Source organism: Pogona vitticeps, chromosome 1 (genome assembly GCF_051106095.1).
Source record: "Pogona vitticeps strain Pit_001003342236 chromosome 1, PviZW2.1, whole genome shotgun sequence".
Lineage (NCBI taxonomy): Eukaryota > Metazoa > Chordata > Lepidosauria > Squamata > Agamidae > Pogona > Pogona vitticeps.
The window spans coordinates 76,430,394-76,444,562 of NC_135783.1; the positions used below are offsets into that span (position 1 = coordinate 76,430,394).

The window sequence follows — 14,169 nt, forward strand, 5'->3', positions numbered from 1 at the left end:
TTAAAATATTCAGGAAAGAGTTCACGGATTACTTTTTTTTTTTTTTTTTTTTTGCTCACCATGCTCACCATGACAAGATCTAGCCTTTCTCAGTTTGGTGCTATCCCACTATGTTGGACTGCAGTTCCCAGAATACCTCTGACAGCATAACTGGTTGTGGGATTCCGTAAATTGTAATCCAATAGTACAAAAAGCAGCAGACAACAGGTGGAGAAAGGCTGGTATATTGCATGACTGAGACCCTCAAAGCCACAAAAATTCAGTCCTCAAGATTATGAAACACTGGTGGGTTGCATACTAGAACATTCAGTTCAGCTGAACAGTCTCCAGAGTTAAGAAAAATGATTCTACTAATCATTACCCTTTGATCAAAGACAAACAACTATTGTTAGTGTGCCCAATCTCAAAGCAAGACTGGGCAAGATCCTATTAGCTTAATAAGTGTAAATATAGTTGGAGGAAATCAGTCTGATGCTAATAACTATGCTCCTGGCAGTTGCAAATATCAAGTACTTTTAATGTAAGGCAGAGAGTACACATGTGGATGTGGGTTTTCTTTTTCCTCAGATGAGAAACCCCTATAATCATTGCAATTATTCTTTCATAAAATTTCCATTCCATCCTCTATATGAGTAAGGAAAATGAAGCCATGGGAAAAATGATTTCCATTTAAAGGACTCAATGTGCATGTGTCTCTGGACAGAAGAATTACTGTGAGTGCAGTGTAAAAAACAATGAGAGTGTTTGAAGACTGGTCATAGAAATATAATTTCCTTCATAAGTCTTGGTTCATAAACTAGTTTGTGGTTGAGTTACTATTTGAAGAGAAATGTTTCCGTTCGCTGACAGCTGCTCTGCCTTAAATTATAATAATTGGGCTTGTCAGAAAACCATTCCATGCACAGCCAGTTACATATTACAATAACTTTTTCAGATGACTTGTCATGGGTGGTTGCATTACACAGAGCAGCAGGCAAAAAGAATTTTTTCTAGTCCACTTATTACTTGTCATTTATTCAGCTTATTTGTGACTGGGGCTCTTTAAAATCCTATCTTACACAAATGATGACTAATAGACCAGCTGGTCAGCAACTAATAAGCCACTAGACACATAGCAGTACTGAGGTTTGTCAATACCTTACCAAGATTTGGCAATACCTGACTGCCCTTGATTCTATGATATAAAAATGTTAGTCATTTTATTTGCATGTGATTATGGACCAGGCAACATAAATTAAATGGGAAGCAAAATAAGGATGTAGGGTAGATGGTTAACGTAGGCATGTCAGCATTCTCCCTTGATCCACAGCATAAAAGTAACCATAAAATATATCATTATTTTATGGTTACTTTTGCCTTCCATTGTTGGAGAAGTGTTTGAGACCTTGGTGAAAATGCAGCAGGTTTCTGAAGCTAGGAAGAGAAGAGAAGAGAAGAGAGTGATAGATACACAATATACTTACTTTGGGTTTCCAGTGCTTGGCTTCTTTCTCCGGAATATACTGAGAAAATTGTTGGACCTACAAGGTGTCTTTCCATCCCCAACATGCATACGCACCACATCTGAAGTGGTGAAGGCACTACGGACGTTCCTCTCAGGCTTGGCAATGATGATGTACATCTTGGGAGTGAACATGCACCCCAAGGCTACTGTCACGCTCAGGCTCACTGCAAAGCAAGTGGTGATGATCTTGTAATTGCTCCCAAAATATATAGGTACAAAGGCCAGCCAGATAATACATGTTGTGTACATGGTGAAGGCAATGTACTTGGCTTCGTTGAAATTGGCGGGCACATTGCGAGTTTTGAAGGCATAGTAAGTGCAACTCATGATGAGGAGTCCATTATAGCCCACTGGGGCGACCACACCTAAGTTACTGGTGTTGCAGATTAGGAAGACTTCTTTGATGCTGGGATAGGAAAGGATGGGGAAAGGGGGCTCCATGATGATCAGGGTAATTACCAGTGTCAGCTGTACGCTGATCAAAATTGAGGCAATCACTACTTGGGCCCAAGCACTCATGAAGCGTGGTTTGCGAGTGCAAATCTTCTTCTTGCTGCCTGCCAGGATGCGTGCAATTCGGTTTGTTTTGGTGACAAGAGCAGAGTAGCACATGGCAGAGGAAAGCCCCACAAGGACTCGTTGGAAGTAGCAGGATGTGACAGTGGGCTTAGCGATCAGGGTAAAAGGGCAGATGTAGCCAAGGAAGATCCCAGCAAGAATAATGTAGCAGAGCTCCCGACTAGAAGACTTGACCACAGGGGTGTCCCTGTAAAGTGCAAAGATAAGGGTCACAAACATGGTGACCAAGATGCCCATGCAAGAGAATGCCACGGCCACAATGGACTCAATGTCACTCCATTGGAGGTATTTGACAGGGATGGGTTCACAGCCTACAGGATACAAAACAGAGATTGAATTAGATCACTGGAAAATAAGCAAGATAAGAAGGCATTACAGTTCCTCAAGATATCCACCCTTTAACACGCAAGAGCTGTAATGTGACACTTAAAAAGATATAACAATATACCCTCAAGAAATAGCAGGTCCCAAATGATATTAAAACAAGAAAAGGGGAGGTATTAAGATCTGAAGGAACAACTATGAGTTAAATGTTCATGTATTCTAGAAAAAGACATTGCTGAATGCCGACAGGTATTCCCAGAACAGTTTGCAATGGATAAGTGCTTGCAAAGTTATAGGTTATGTGTGCATAATAATACATATATGAAAATGTTTGTTTTTTTCATTGAGTGCAAACCGATATATATATTTCAGTTTCTTATCTATTTGCAAGTATGTGTGCGTACATCTGTATTTATTTTACAAATATATGTAATTTTGTGTGTGTGTGTGTGTGTGTGTGTGTGTGTGTGTGTGTGTGTGTGTGTGTGTGCGCGCGCGCGCGTGTGTGCATGCGTGTATGAGTGTATAGTCATGTGAAAAAGAAAATACACCCTCTTTGAATTCTCCATTTTCATTTTATTTCTGTTAAATAAGTCACGGTGTAATATGTCATGTGTTGTTGTTCATCTGAGGTTGTATTTACTTAATTTTTAGACCCGTTAAGGACCAGATGCTTTTTATTTTGTCCTGATATGTAAAATCATAGAATTCAAAGACACTGGTGAGTGTTTTACCTTTGTCACTGCATGACCTAGGGAACCAAATACTATGCCATGCTGGGTGGTTTCTGTGTGTGAGGTATGAACAAATCAAAGAGAGGACCTTTTTCTTCCAATCTGCTCATTAGCCATATGTGCCGCAGCCTGACTGGTACCTTCAAATGTATCTTTGCTGGCATCATGGAATCTGGACCTTTACAAGAGGGTGTGGAAGACTTCACCAGCAAGAAAGGATGCCATAGCACTTGTTGGAGAGGACACTACTAGGATGTTTCAGAGAGAGGTTACTGCTCCATCACAGATGCTAGCCCCCTCAAAGATGCTGAGGGAGACCTATAGCTAGGTAATAAAGTATAATCAGATGGAGGTCTAGAGAGTATGCCTGTGGTAGGACGTAAATTGGCATCCTGGGCTGATTAAAGGCAAAGAATCTGTAAGATATTGTCCCCACCTGTCAGATCATCATTAGGCCACCATCCCAGTTCACATGCTTTGCATGTGAACTCATCTTGTACAAATTCGTTCTCCTTGCATGCCGTACAAATCCAACAGCAGCTGACTTCTCCCTTCCTTATAACCTACAAAATAGAAACATGGGAGGGAAAAAACCACCCTTAAAAACTTTTAAAACAGCTTCTGCAATTTAGCCTATTCCTGTACAATAATATAATATAGAGAACTATGAAAATAGTCCTAGAATATAATAATATAGTTAGTGGAATTCTAAAAGCAGTATTCATGTTTCAACTTGTCTCGCCTAAAATAAATGTTTGCAAGTACAAATTCTCAGTACGTTTTTTAAAAAAATGAAAATACAATTGAATGACATACTGTAGATTAATGGTCTGAAACAGTGAGACAGCTTTACCATTTCAGTGCACTTAATGAGTAAAAGGAACTAGTACAAAAGCAAAACAAATGTGTTTTGATTTAAACATATATATCAAAATATTATGCTTACCTTTAAAAATATTTTAAAGGAACATATAGTGGCACCCTTATTATGCAGTCATTCTACAATTTTTTAAAGTTAAAACATGATAATTTCTCATTTTATAGATTAAAATAAAGATGCGATAAGAGCAAAAACACTTCATGCCCCTTTTTCACCAACCTTTGGAGCAAGGTCCACTGCAACAGTATCTTCAGTTGTCGCTTATTCACATGGCTGTTCAGAGGAGAGGACAAGGCAGGGCAATTCCCACTAGTCACCATAAACTATAATCTTAAGGGCTGGAAGTAGCACTGGGGAAATATCATGGTCCTTTAAAGTGAAACAAAGGTGTAGCAGTGTGTTTTTTTCTTTTACTCTGAGTGATGATCTAAATCTGATTGTTGGTTCCAATTGGAGCCTTATGGAAAAATTAAGGATTAAATTCACTCGTTAATTCTAGCTAGAACTTTATCTAAAATTTAGGTCTAAATGCAGTTGTTAGTTCTGGATTGATGGGACACACTAAATCAATGGGACTTGCGTCAGTTGATATACTGACCTCCCATTGTAGAATAACTCAGTGTTTTTATGCTTCTTTTGCTGTTGGAAGTCATACTGTATTAACCAAAATAGATTTTTAGAAGTTATCTATTCTTTTACTTCATGTCGGGTTTTTTTTCCTCTTAAGTCCCCCCCCCCCCGTGTCCTTCAGTCCAAGCCAATTTTAGTTGGGATTCATGGCACTCCTATTGTGCCAAGTTGTAACACCTTTTTAGTGCTGTCCACTTCCCGCAATTTTATGTTACATCTTGTAGGTTTCTAAATGTAACTAAATCTGGTACTATCAAATGCACAGAGGGAGAGAGCGACCAGGCGGGCTGTCGTGACACGCTGCACATAATATAATGCTACGGAATTTTGCAACCCCTGGAAAAATACCTCCTGCCCCCACCTTGACTTTTTACCTGATCCCATAAAAGTGGAAGAGGGACCCATTCACTTATCAGTATCTTCAGGAAGACAGGAAGACTTCAGGATGGATTTAAACTTGCCTGCCATCATAAAAATTGAGTTTATCGGTGCCTGGAGCTTCAGGATGGGCACCCGCCTCTTAATGGTGACTTTAATTCCAGTCCCTTCATTCTTCTCAGGGAACTCAAAGGAAGCCGGTTGCTGTTACAGCAAAAATATAAATAAACCAAGCTCCCCCAGCAGGCAATTTGCTAGCTTGGAAGGAAAGCTAACCTTTAAACTGCAGTCTCTTTTTAATTCTTCTCTTTTCCCACCACCTCAGTAATGGAACATTTTGCTCTTGCAAGCTAATTTTACAGATGCTGCTCGGTTCTCAGGAATTGTTTTTCTTCATGCTTTATGAGCTTGGTAGGTGGCAAATTGCTCTCAGTCATACACTGCAGAGTCGCCAGCAGAGATTTTGTGTGGAATTCAAAGCTGCCTGTGATGTGGAGCACAGGGGGCCCAACATCAAGTTGTGCATGCTTCAATCTCTACCCAAGGGAACTGCTGTTACCCATCACATTTTGCTATTATGCTGGCTATTGATCTTGTTCAGTAAATTTCACATCCCCTGCACATGATACATTCTCCCCTTTGACAAGAAAGACTAAGGAAAGTCAGCTGGGCACAAAACAACTTTCTGATTATACAAACTGCACCTGCAATATGTGCGCAAGATCAATAGGGTTTCATTTATCCCAAACTGGAAGGCAAAAACGCTTGTTTGAAGTTCAAAAAGAGAACAGTAGAGAATCAAATGCCACTATAGTTGCATGATGCTACATAGAAGGCAGCCAAAATTTGAATAATAAGATATTTTATGGAGTTTCCAAGTATTATTGGAAGTAGTTTCAGGTTGAAAATGAGAACACAACCTCAAGGAAGCAAGAACTGATCAACAAGTAGCCGTATTAACACAGTTCAGGTCAAAAGCTAGTTAAGCCAGAGGTGCTGTTTCTGCTGATCTTCGTTAATCTTGACAACAGGCCAAAGCCGAAGGCCTCACTCAGCAGACAGTGGAGAAGGGCTCCCAAATGCATCAAATGTAGCTGGCATACTACAAAATTTGAAGTATGTGAAGCAACACACAGCTACCTAACAACACCTTTCTTCTGGACCTCTGATAAGACCATATCAGTCAGCATGTGAAGCTTTTCAAATTATAAAGAATTTGCCTCATATCCCTAAATATGTGCACATTTTTTGTATTTTATTCGAAGGTCAGAATTTTCCTCTCTTATTGGAATATGCTTTCATGTAGAGTTTAGGTTGCATACAGGCCACAGTCAGATCTCATATTGATCTAATTTCATATAATTCCGCCCCCTCCACAGAATGTAATGCTAAAATAGAAGTAAGAGTAGGCAACATACCTTAATTTGACCTTTCAAGCAAGGCTCACTACACACTGACCGAACCATTCCACTTTTGTTCATCTGAATCTTGTTATCATCAATATTCAACACCCCTTCATGCCAGGTCCCAATGTAGACATAATCATAGTGATTACCTTCTATTTGCTGGAGATTCATGATGTCATACCTAGGGGAAAAACAGCAGCATACAAAATATCAAATTAAAATGGTTACTACAATTAGCATCTTTTTTGGCACTTCACTTCAATTCAATTTGTGACACTTGGTCAGATTAGATGCGTTACTCTGCTCATATGTAGAAGTAGAGTTTCTTCCAGTGGCAAAAGATGTCTGTCTGTCTTAGCAAGAACATCACCTTGTGAATTAGATCTGTTTGTTTAATGATTGGTCATCCTGAGGTCCACCATGTGCTTTCTTTGCAAGTCTGACTGCTTTAGGGACACAGCTCTCAGGAAAGCTGTGTTGCTGGGTGAGAAAAATGTCTGTCAGCTTCTAGATGTGAACTGAGCATCTCATCTACTTTGGCCCTCAGAGCCAGGAAGTAATACATAACAAGAAAGGTGGTAATCTAGAACACATTATTTTGGGGATTAATGGCATTCCTTTTAAAAGCAGTGCAGAATCAGGGTACTAGGACTAGCGGTAGCAAATTTCCAGCTTTAAATCATTCATTATCTCATTCCATGGCTACCAAAGGTCTCCTAGGATGAGGAGATTCCCAGGGATCCCCACAACCTGGTGAGGGAGGGAATAGGAAACGTTTAATTCTGTCTAAAAGGCTGTGGCTTGATCATGGTTCATGACACTACTGGAGCTTCATGGCTTAGCTTGCAAAACAAGATTCTAGCAATTGAATAACATGTCATTCATTTTTTGCTCATTATTCAGTGTAAATTTTTTGCTCATTATTCAGTGTAATTTTTTTGGGGGGGAAGCAATCTTCTTACTTTGGAAAGCACTTTAAGAAGAGAGTTCTTTTTCCAATTTTGGGACATTGTTTTACATGAAACACACACACACACATTAAAAAACAAGCAATGTAATTGGTAATTTAATGAACTATTTTTTTAAAAAAAAATCAGTGATAAGTAACGATAGCAACTTCTTATTCAAAGTAAGTTTCCAAACTCTGTCCCTTCTCTCCTCAACAACCCATTTAACTTCATTGGCCTAGGCTCTTTATGGAAAATAAATTAATTGGCAGTGATTGCTCCAGTTCTTGTTTCCCTTACTAACTGCTGTTAGTTCAAAACCGCCAAACTATTCTTGGTATATCTCTTTGTCATTCATGACTCAGGTATGAGCAGTTAACAGGCAGCCAAAGTCTTTCTTAATACTACAACTACAGATTGATAGCACTAGAAAATTAAATTCAGAACATGAAACCTAGGAGTAGTACTTCATTCAATTTAACTTGTGTAAGGGGCAGAAATGCAATATCAAAGCACTGAGATGAAGGAGAAAATGGAAATTAAAAAACCAGTATCCTAGACAACTTTTGATCATTTAATATCTGATTACATGTACAATAGCTGTATATACAATAGCCTCCCTCCCAGACTTAGGGCGGGGGGGGGGGACACCCAGCATCCTTGATCTAGCCTTTCTAGCCACCTTCCTATAAAGCACAGAGTAAGTAAGGAGCTGGGAGCTGTCATTTGGGCTGACAGTATGGTCAAAGGTAACTAGTTCCTGGAGCCTCCCCCTGGCCAGTTATGAGTGAATTTCCAAAGGAAGAAAAGTATTTCAACCACAATTTTATGAAATTGACCTAGTAATTTAAGGATGAAGAGTTCCATGAAAAAGCACCCCTTTATTTTGTTCCAATTTTCTTTTGCCAGACTGATTCATTAGAATATCTGTTTGGGTTTTCAGTCTCACTAAATAGGAAGAGACATGCAAACAATTGCATGTTTGATCTTTGATATTCCTGCTGCCATCATAGAAGGGCAGCATGAGGTGCCTTCCTAGGTATGTTATAAGAAGAGTTAAGATGCCAGATCAGGTCTGATCCCCATGGAACAGCAATTGTGCATTCCCATTCTTATTAAAAAGAGAAGACATCCAAACATTTTTAAAAAATAAATAAATATTTCAACATTAAAAGTAGAATTGCAAGGAATAGTACACAATGGGTTTATATTTATATTTTATATTTACAGAGTTGATACTTCTATTTTATATCTATAGCACTGCTGTTTCTTTGGTGGAGTGTTTCACAATGCAACTCTAGAATAAAATGAGATGTTTAAGCACTTATCTGTTCACTGATATTAGCACATTTTTTCTATAAGTAATGCAACTGCTGTCCACTTTGAGTGGCTTCCAAACTGAGCAGTACAGACACCGTACCTTGAAATGGTGGTGGTAGTGAGGCATAACCTTACTTGGTCCATGAGCTAACTGTTCTGTGCCTACCTCAAATGTGTGGCAAAAGAGAAGTTAATTTTCTAATAATAGCTGCCATTTTGATTTTCCTCAAATCAGTCTCAGATGTCAGAGCATGGTGGGGGACAAAATGTCTCTCATGATTTTGGTTCCTTCCTAAAATTGCGAAGCATCAAAATGCCACACTTTCAGGGGAGCGAAATGATTGTGAATTGGCATTTCAGTTTTGTATAGCTGCATTGTTTCTCCAATATAAGCATATAAAAAGGTGTGCATGACCAGATCAAATACTTCCCCACAGTGACAAGCAGATGTTCAAGGGATGTGCTTTAAATGTGTTTTGGTGTTGCTTATGTTTTTTAGTATGATAGTTAGTATGGTATTTGTTTGATTCTTTTTAATATTTGTATACTCACTCTTGTTGACTTTAATATTGTCTTTTTAAAGATGCAAGCTGCCTTAGGTCCTTTTAAGGAGAAAGGTGGGCTAAAATATTTGAAGGAAGGAAGGAAGGAAGGAAGGAACGAACGAAGGAACGAAGGAACAAAGGAAGTTCATAATCAGCTTATCAGTACATTACTGCCATTCTGCTTCTGTTGCCCAGAAACTGGGGCCACAACTACATCTTGCGCTAGCAAATTCTATAGTTTGGCTCTGCATTGTGTGAAAAAGTACCTGCTTTTAACATACCTAAATTTCCTGCCACTCAGGGTCAGGCTATACAGGATGTCAGCTTCACAATTAGTGACAAACCTTCCTTAAAAGGTAATGGGCATTAGATTACTCTATCTCAAAGCTTCCTCTGGTTGCAAATGAGCTCAGTTTTGTTTGGTGACTGGTTATCTGGAGGTAAACAACAGACTTTATTTGCAAATTCATTGCACAGACAAGCAGCTTTGAAGGAGGGTGTCTCTGCAGGAACAACATCCTTCTCCCTTATAAACCTCTTCACTATATCTAAAACTTTCAACACCTCTATTGCCTCTAGAACAGTGGTTCCCAGTCTTGGGTACCCAGATGTTCTTAGACTAAAACTCCCCAAAATCTTTGCTACTAGCTGTGCTAGCCGGGATTTCTGGGAGTTGTAGTCTAATTCTGGTGGCCCTAGGTTGGGAACCACTGCTTTAGTATATTCCGCAAACTACTGAACGTTTCAGTTTCTAATAAACAGTTGTTGTTGTTTAGTTGTTAAGTTGTATCTGACTCTTCGTGACCACATGGACCAGAGCAGACCAGGCCCTCCTGTCTTCCACTGCCTCCCGGAATTGTGTCATATTGGTAGCTTCGATGACACTGTCCAACCATCTTGTCCTCTGTCGTCCCCTTCTCCTCTTGCCTTCACATTTTCCCAACATCAGGGTCTTTTCCAGGGAGTCTTCTCTTCTCATGAGATGGCCAAAGTATTGGAGCCTCAGCTTCAGAATCTGTCCTCCCAGTGAGGACTCAGGGTTGATTTCCTTTAAAATGGACAGGTTTGATCTCTTTGCAGTCCAGGGGACTCTTAAGAGTCTCCTCCTGCACCACAATTCAAAAGCATCAATTCCTCGGCAGTCAGCCTTCTTTATGGTCCAGCTCTCACTTCCATACATCGCTACTGGAAAATCCAAAATCGGACTTTTGTTGGCAAGGTGATGTCTCTACTTTTTAAGATGCTGTCCAGGTTTGTCATCACTTTTCTCCCAAGAAGCAGGCGTCTTTTAATTTTGTTTTAATAAACAGTAGCATATACTAACCTCCTACAATTCTGTAGATCTGTCTGGAATAATAGCTGCTGGTTCAGAGGCTTCAAAGAAGAGAATGCAGTGAAATTTGCCTCCCTGCCAACCGGTCCTTTCCATCATCCAGTGGTGTCGAAGTTTCCTTGGCACTGAGAGAAGGAACACTTTGCTTTCCAAAGCTGCAGTTAGGATCCATGCCTGGTGCTTACGGTGTGATGACATGGCTCCATGAAGCATGGCCGTTTGCCACTGCAAGAGTGTTATCTTTGCTCACCCCTCTCTTCCCATTCCAGACTGTATGAGATTTCAGGAGACCAAATGGCATGTCAGTGGGATCCCTCCCCCCCCCCATAATCCATTTCATCTTTGGAATTGCACCCTCAATATTAAACCTGAGTGGCTTGAAGGAAGTGGCTACCAGTGCCATGTTGTGGTCTGAGTGGATCCCTCCCCTTCCAGCCTGGACCACAAGCCAACTCTAGTAGTTGGTTGTCATACATAATATGTGTCTGTGAAACCTGACAGCTCAGAGCCCATTCTTTGTTTTATTCCTCTAAGGTCCTTTCCCTAGGGAACAGCAGGCTCATCCTTCCAAACCTGATCTGCCAGATGTACCATCTGTCTTTATATTAAACTTGTGGAGGTCCACACAATATTTTCTTTGACTTAAAGCACATTTATGTCATAGACTCTGAGACTCCTTGACATAAATTAATCAAGGGGTTGCATTTAATAATGAATGAGAGGCAGCTCTGCAAGCATTTCATGAACAATTAGCAACCCAGGTGGAAAATCTGCTGCTCGCCTGCGCAAAGGAAGTACGATCTGCTTGTACCAGACCAAAACAAAGTTAGCATGCATGGTTCTGATGGCTTTCAGACCATTGCTTCTGCCATGGCTCTTTGCCCTCCATCACTGAGACACACAAGCACTGAGTTGCAGGGGTCTTTGGGTGTCATCTCACTGCGCTCCCTGTTCCCACAGAGGAGAGAAGCATTGTGCAAAACAGATGACTGACAGCATTAATTTCAAGGCGGGAGAGAAAAGAGCAGGAGGAAACGGAGCAGAGCAAAGGGAGGAGGAGAAGGAATCACCAGGAAGTCTAGACAGACAAGCTGGTGGATGAGTGACAGAGAAGTAAAGATCTACGTGGGTGGCAAGCAGAGGAGAGTTTTGATTGAAATTCAGAATGAGGAGAAAGCTACAGCTAGAAGCGGTGATTTTTAAAAATACTGTACATTTATTCATTTACTTGATCGGAAATTGAAACAGGCTTGTGTCTTTCTGGTCAGCTACTCTACCTATCTGATCGGTAGGTTTAAATAGAGGTGAGGGCATTCCCCTCCTTGTTTGTCACAAATGTACAGAGCCTGAGGTCAAGAAAAGCCAGACAGTGTTTTTTATGTTCTGAATCATAATGGAAAACAGGCAAATCCAATTGACTGGAAAGCAGAAGAACATTCTCCAAATCTTTTTTTCTTACCTGAAATTGAAATAAGATAAGTCTTGTTTTTACTTTTACATGTCACCTGTAAATTATGTTTTTAGAAGAATGAATGGCAAAAGATTTCAAGTGGAACTTTTTCTACGATTTTCAGGCCTCGATCTATAGACTATAGGGGTTTCCCCCTGCATTTCCTCAGGCTTTGTTAAATGGATCAAGGGGAGGGGCTGGGAAAATAGGGAAACCATGGTTCGTGCAAACCATAGCTCACTGGCAACTTTTTGAGATCAGCCCAAACCATTGCCCTTGTTATAGCTAACTGCGGAACCAAATCAGAATCCTGGTTTACTTTCCTGCTTTTTAAATGAACCATGTTTAACTAACCATGCCGCCATATGCAAATCTTGAAGAAAAGTCCATAAATACATGGGGATGAGCAGATCCTTACAAACCAGGATCTCCTAGCTATAACAGACTTTCTCTTTCTCTGGAACAGGTCTTCTGTAAAGCTAAATTGATTTATGTTGCCCATGCAAAAACAGGCAACTCTAACCCCCTCCCCCCGATGTGCTAAAAAATGCATGCTCTTTCATACAGAATAAGCCCCACACAAACAAGTGTTGCCGAAAACAGTGGGATGTGCTGGACAAACATCCAAACAATATTTTAGACCTTTGCTGGAAAAATCTATTTCCCACCTCACCAGCTACTCTGAGACAATACAGAGGCACCAGGAACCCTGAGGATGTGGCACATGACATCTTTATCTTTGCTTGATGGATGAGGGAAGTCATCCGGAGATTTGGAGTGTGTTGTCATCAGTATGCTGATGACACACTATTCTATTTCTCCTTTACATGTTCTGCAGTAGATGCTGTCCTGGTCCTTGAAAGACTGAGATTCTATTCTTGAGGCTGCCCCCAGGCTGGTTAGGGGTCATCTGCCTCAGCTGGATGGCATTATTTTCCCTTTTCAGGATTGTGCCTGAAATTTGAAAATGATTTTAGACTCAGCCCTTTCATTGAAACAGCAGATTCCAACCGTGTCCAGGTCAGCCTTCAACCAGTCTGTGCTCTTAGACCCATCCCTACTTGGATGAGGATTGCTAAAGACATTGGTTCATCTGCTGGTAATCTTTAGGACTGATTACTATATTGCTCTCAGTCTGGGACTGCCATTGAACCTCACCTGGAGACTGCAGTGGGTTTAGAATGTATTAGCTAGACAGATTACGGGCACAAAGAAATTTGAAATATTTTCCTAGCTGAAGCATCTGCATTGGCTCCTGGTGTCTTTCCAAGCCAGGTTCAGGATATTGGTACTTACATACAAAGCCTTTACTGGTTTGGGACCTCCTTGCATGTTTGAATACCTCCGGTTAAGAACTTCTACTTGCCCCCACCCCAATCTTCTCAAACCCTGACACTATGGATAGCCACTCCTAGAGAAGCATGGAAAGTGATTAATAGAAATTTAGCTTTCTTGACTGTGATCTCATCTTTATGGAATAGGTTGAATACATTTCTTGAATACATTCAAACAGTTGCTGAAGATGAAGCTGTTCAGGGAAGCGTTCAGTGACATCCTCTCCTGAGATGACTGCAGGATTTGATTTTATTTGCCCTAACACCATCATCAGCTGTTATATTCTTAGATTTGTGGTTTTTTTATTATTTAATTTAATGTGTCAGTCTATGTTATTTTTGGGTCACTGGGAAATGGAGGATGTATTGTTTATATTTGCTGTTAACCACCCTGAATAGTGCTCTGCTCTAAGTCAGATGGTATACAAATGATAGGCAGGCAGGCAGCAAAAAGAAAGAAAGAAAGAAAGAAAGAAAGAAAGAAAGAAAGAAAGAAAGAAAGAAAGAAAGAAAGAAAGAAAGAAAGAAAGAAAGAAAGAAAGAAAGAAAAGAAAAGAAAAGAAAAAAGAAAAGAAAAGGAAAGGAAAGGAAAGGAAAGGAAAGGAAAGGAAAGGAAAGGAAAAAAAGAGTCCTAATTCTTTAACCTTGCAAGCCCTGACACCACTACAACACTGATCATGCTCTGCCAAGATTTGGCTGCCAAGGTTTGAAAACTGTATGCATAGAGTATTAAAATAATTGAGAGGGGTTCAGAAAAAAAATCCTTTAAAATGAACGTTCTTTTAAAATTGAGGCTTGAATAACA

The 14,169-nt window shown here is 40.2% G+C and overlaps 1 protein-coding gene across 4 annotated transcripts in view; it reads right to left on the reverse strand.

Moving 5' to 3' along the window:
- The window catches only part of GRM1 (glutamate metabotropic receptor 1), a 247,624-nt gene that overhangs the window by 31,164 nt on the left and 202,291 nt on the right, over nucleotides 1-14,169 (reverse strand). For all 4 annotated transcript variants that reach the window (XM_020810631.3, XM_020810718.3, XM_072995650.2 and 1 more), the window contains exons 6-8: nucleotides 6,448-6,616; nucleotides 3,578-3,704; nucleotides 1,464-2,394 (exon numbers count right to left, since the gene is read on the reverse strand). In XM_020810631.3, the coding sequence (XP_020666290.3) occupies nucleotides 1,464-2,394; nucleotides 3,578-3,704; nucleotides 6,448-6,616 (1,227 nt within the window). The remainder of the gene's footprint in view (nucleotides 1-1,463; nucleotides 2,395-3,577; nucleotides 3,705-6,447; nucleotides 6,617-14,169) is intronic.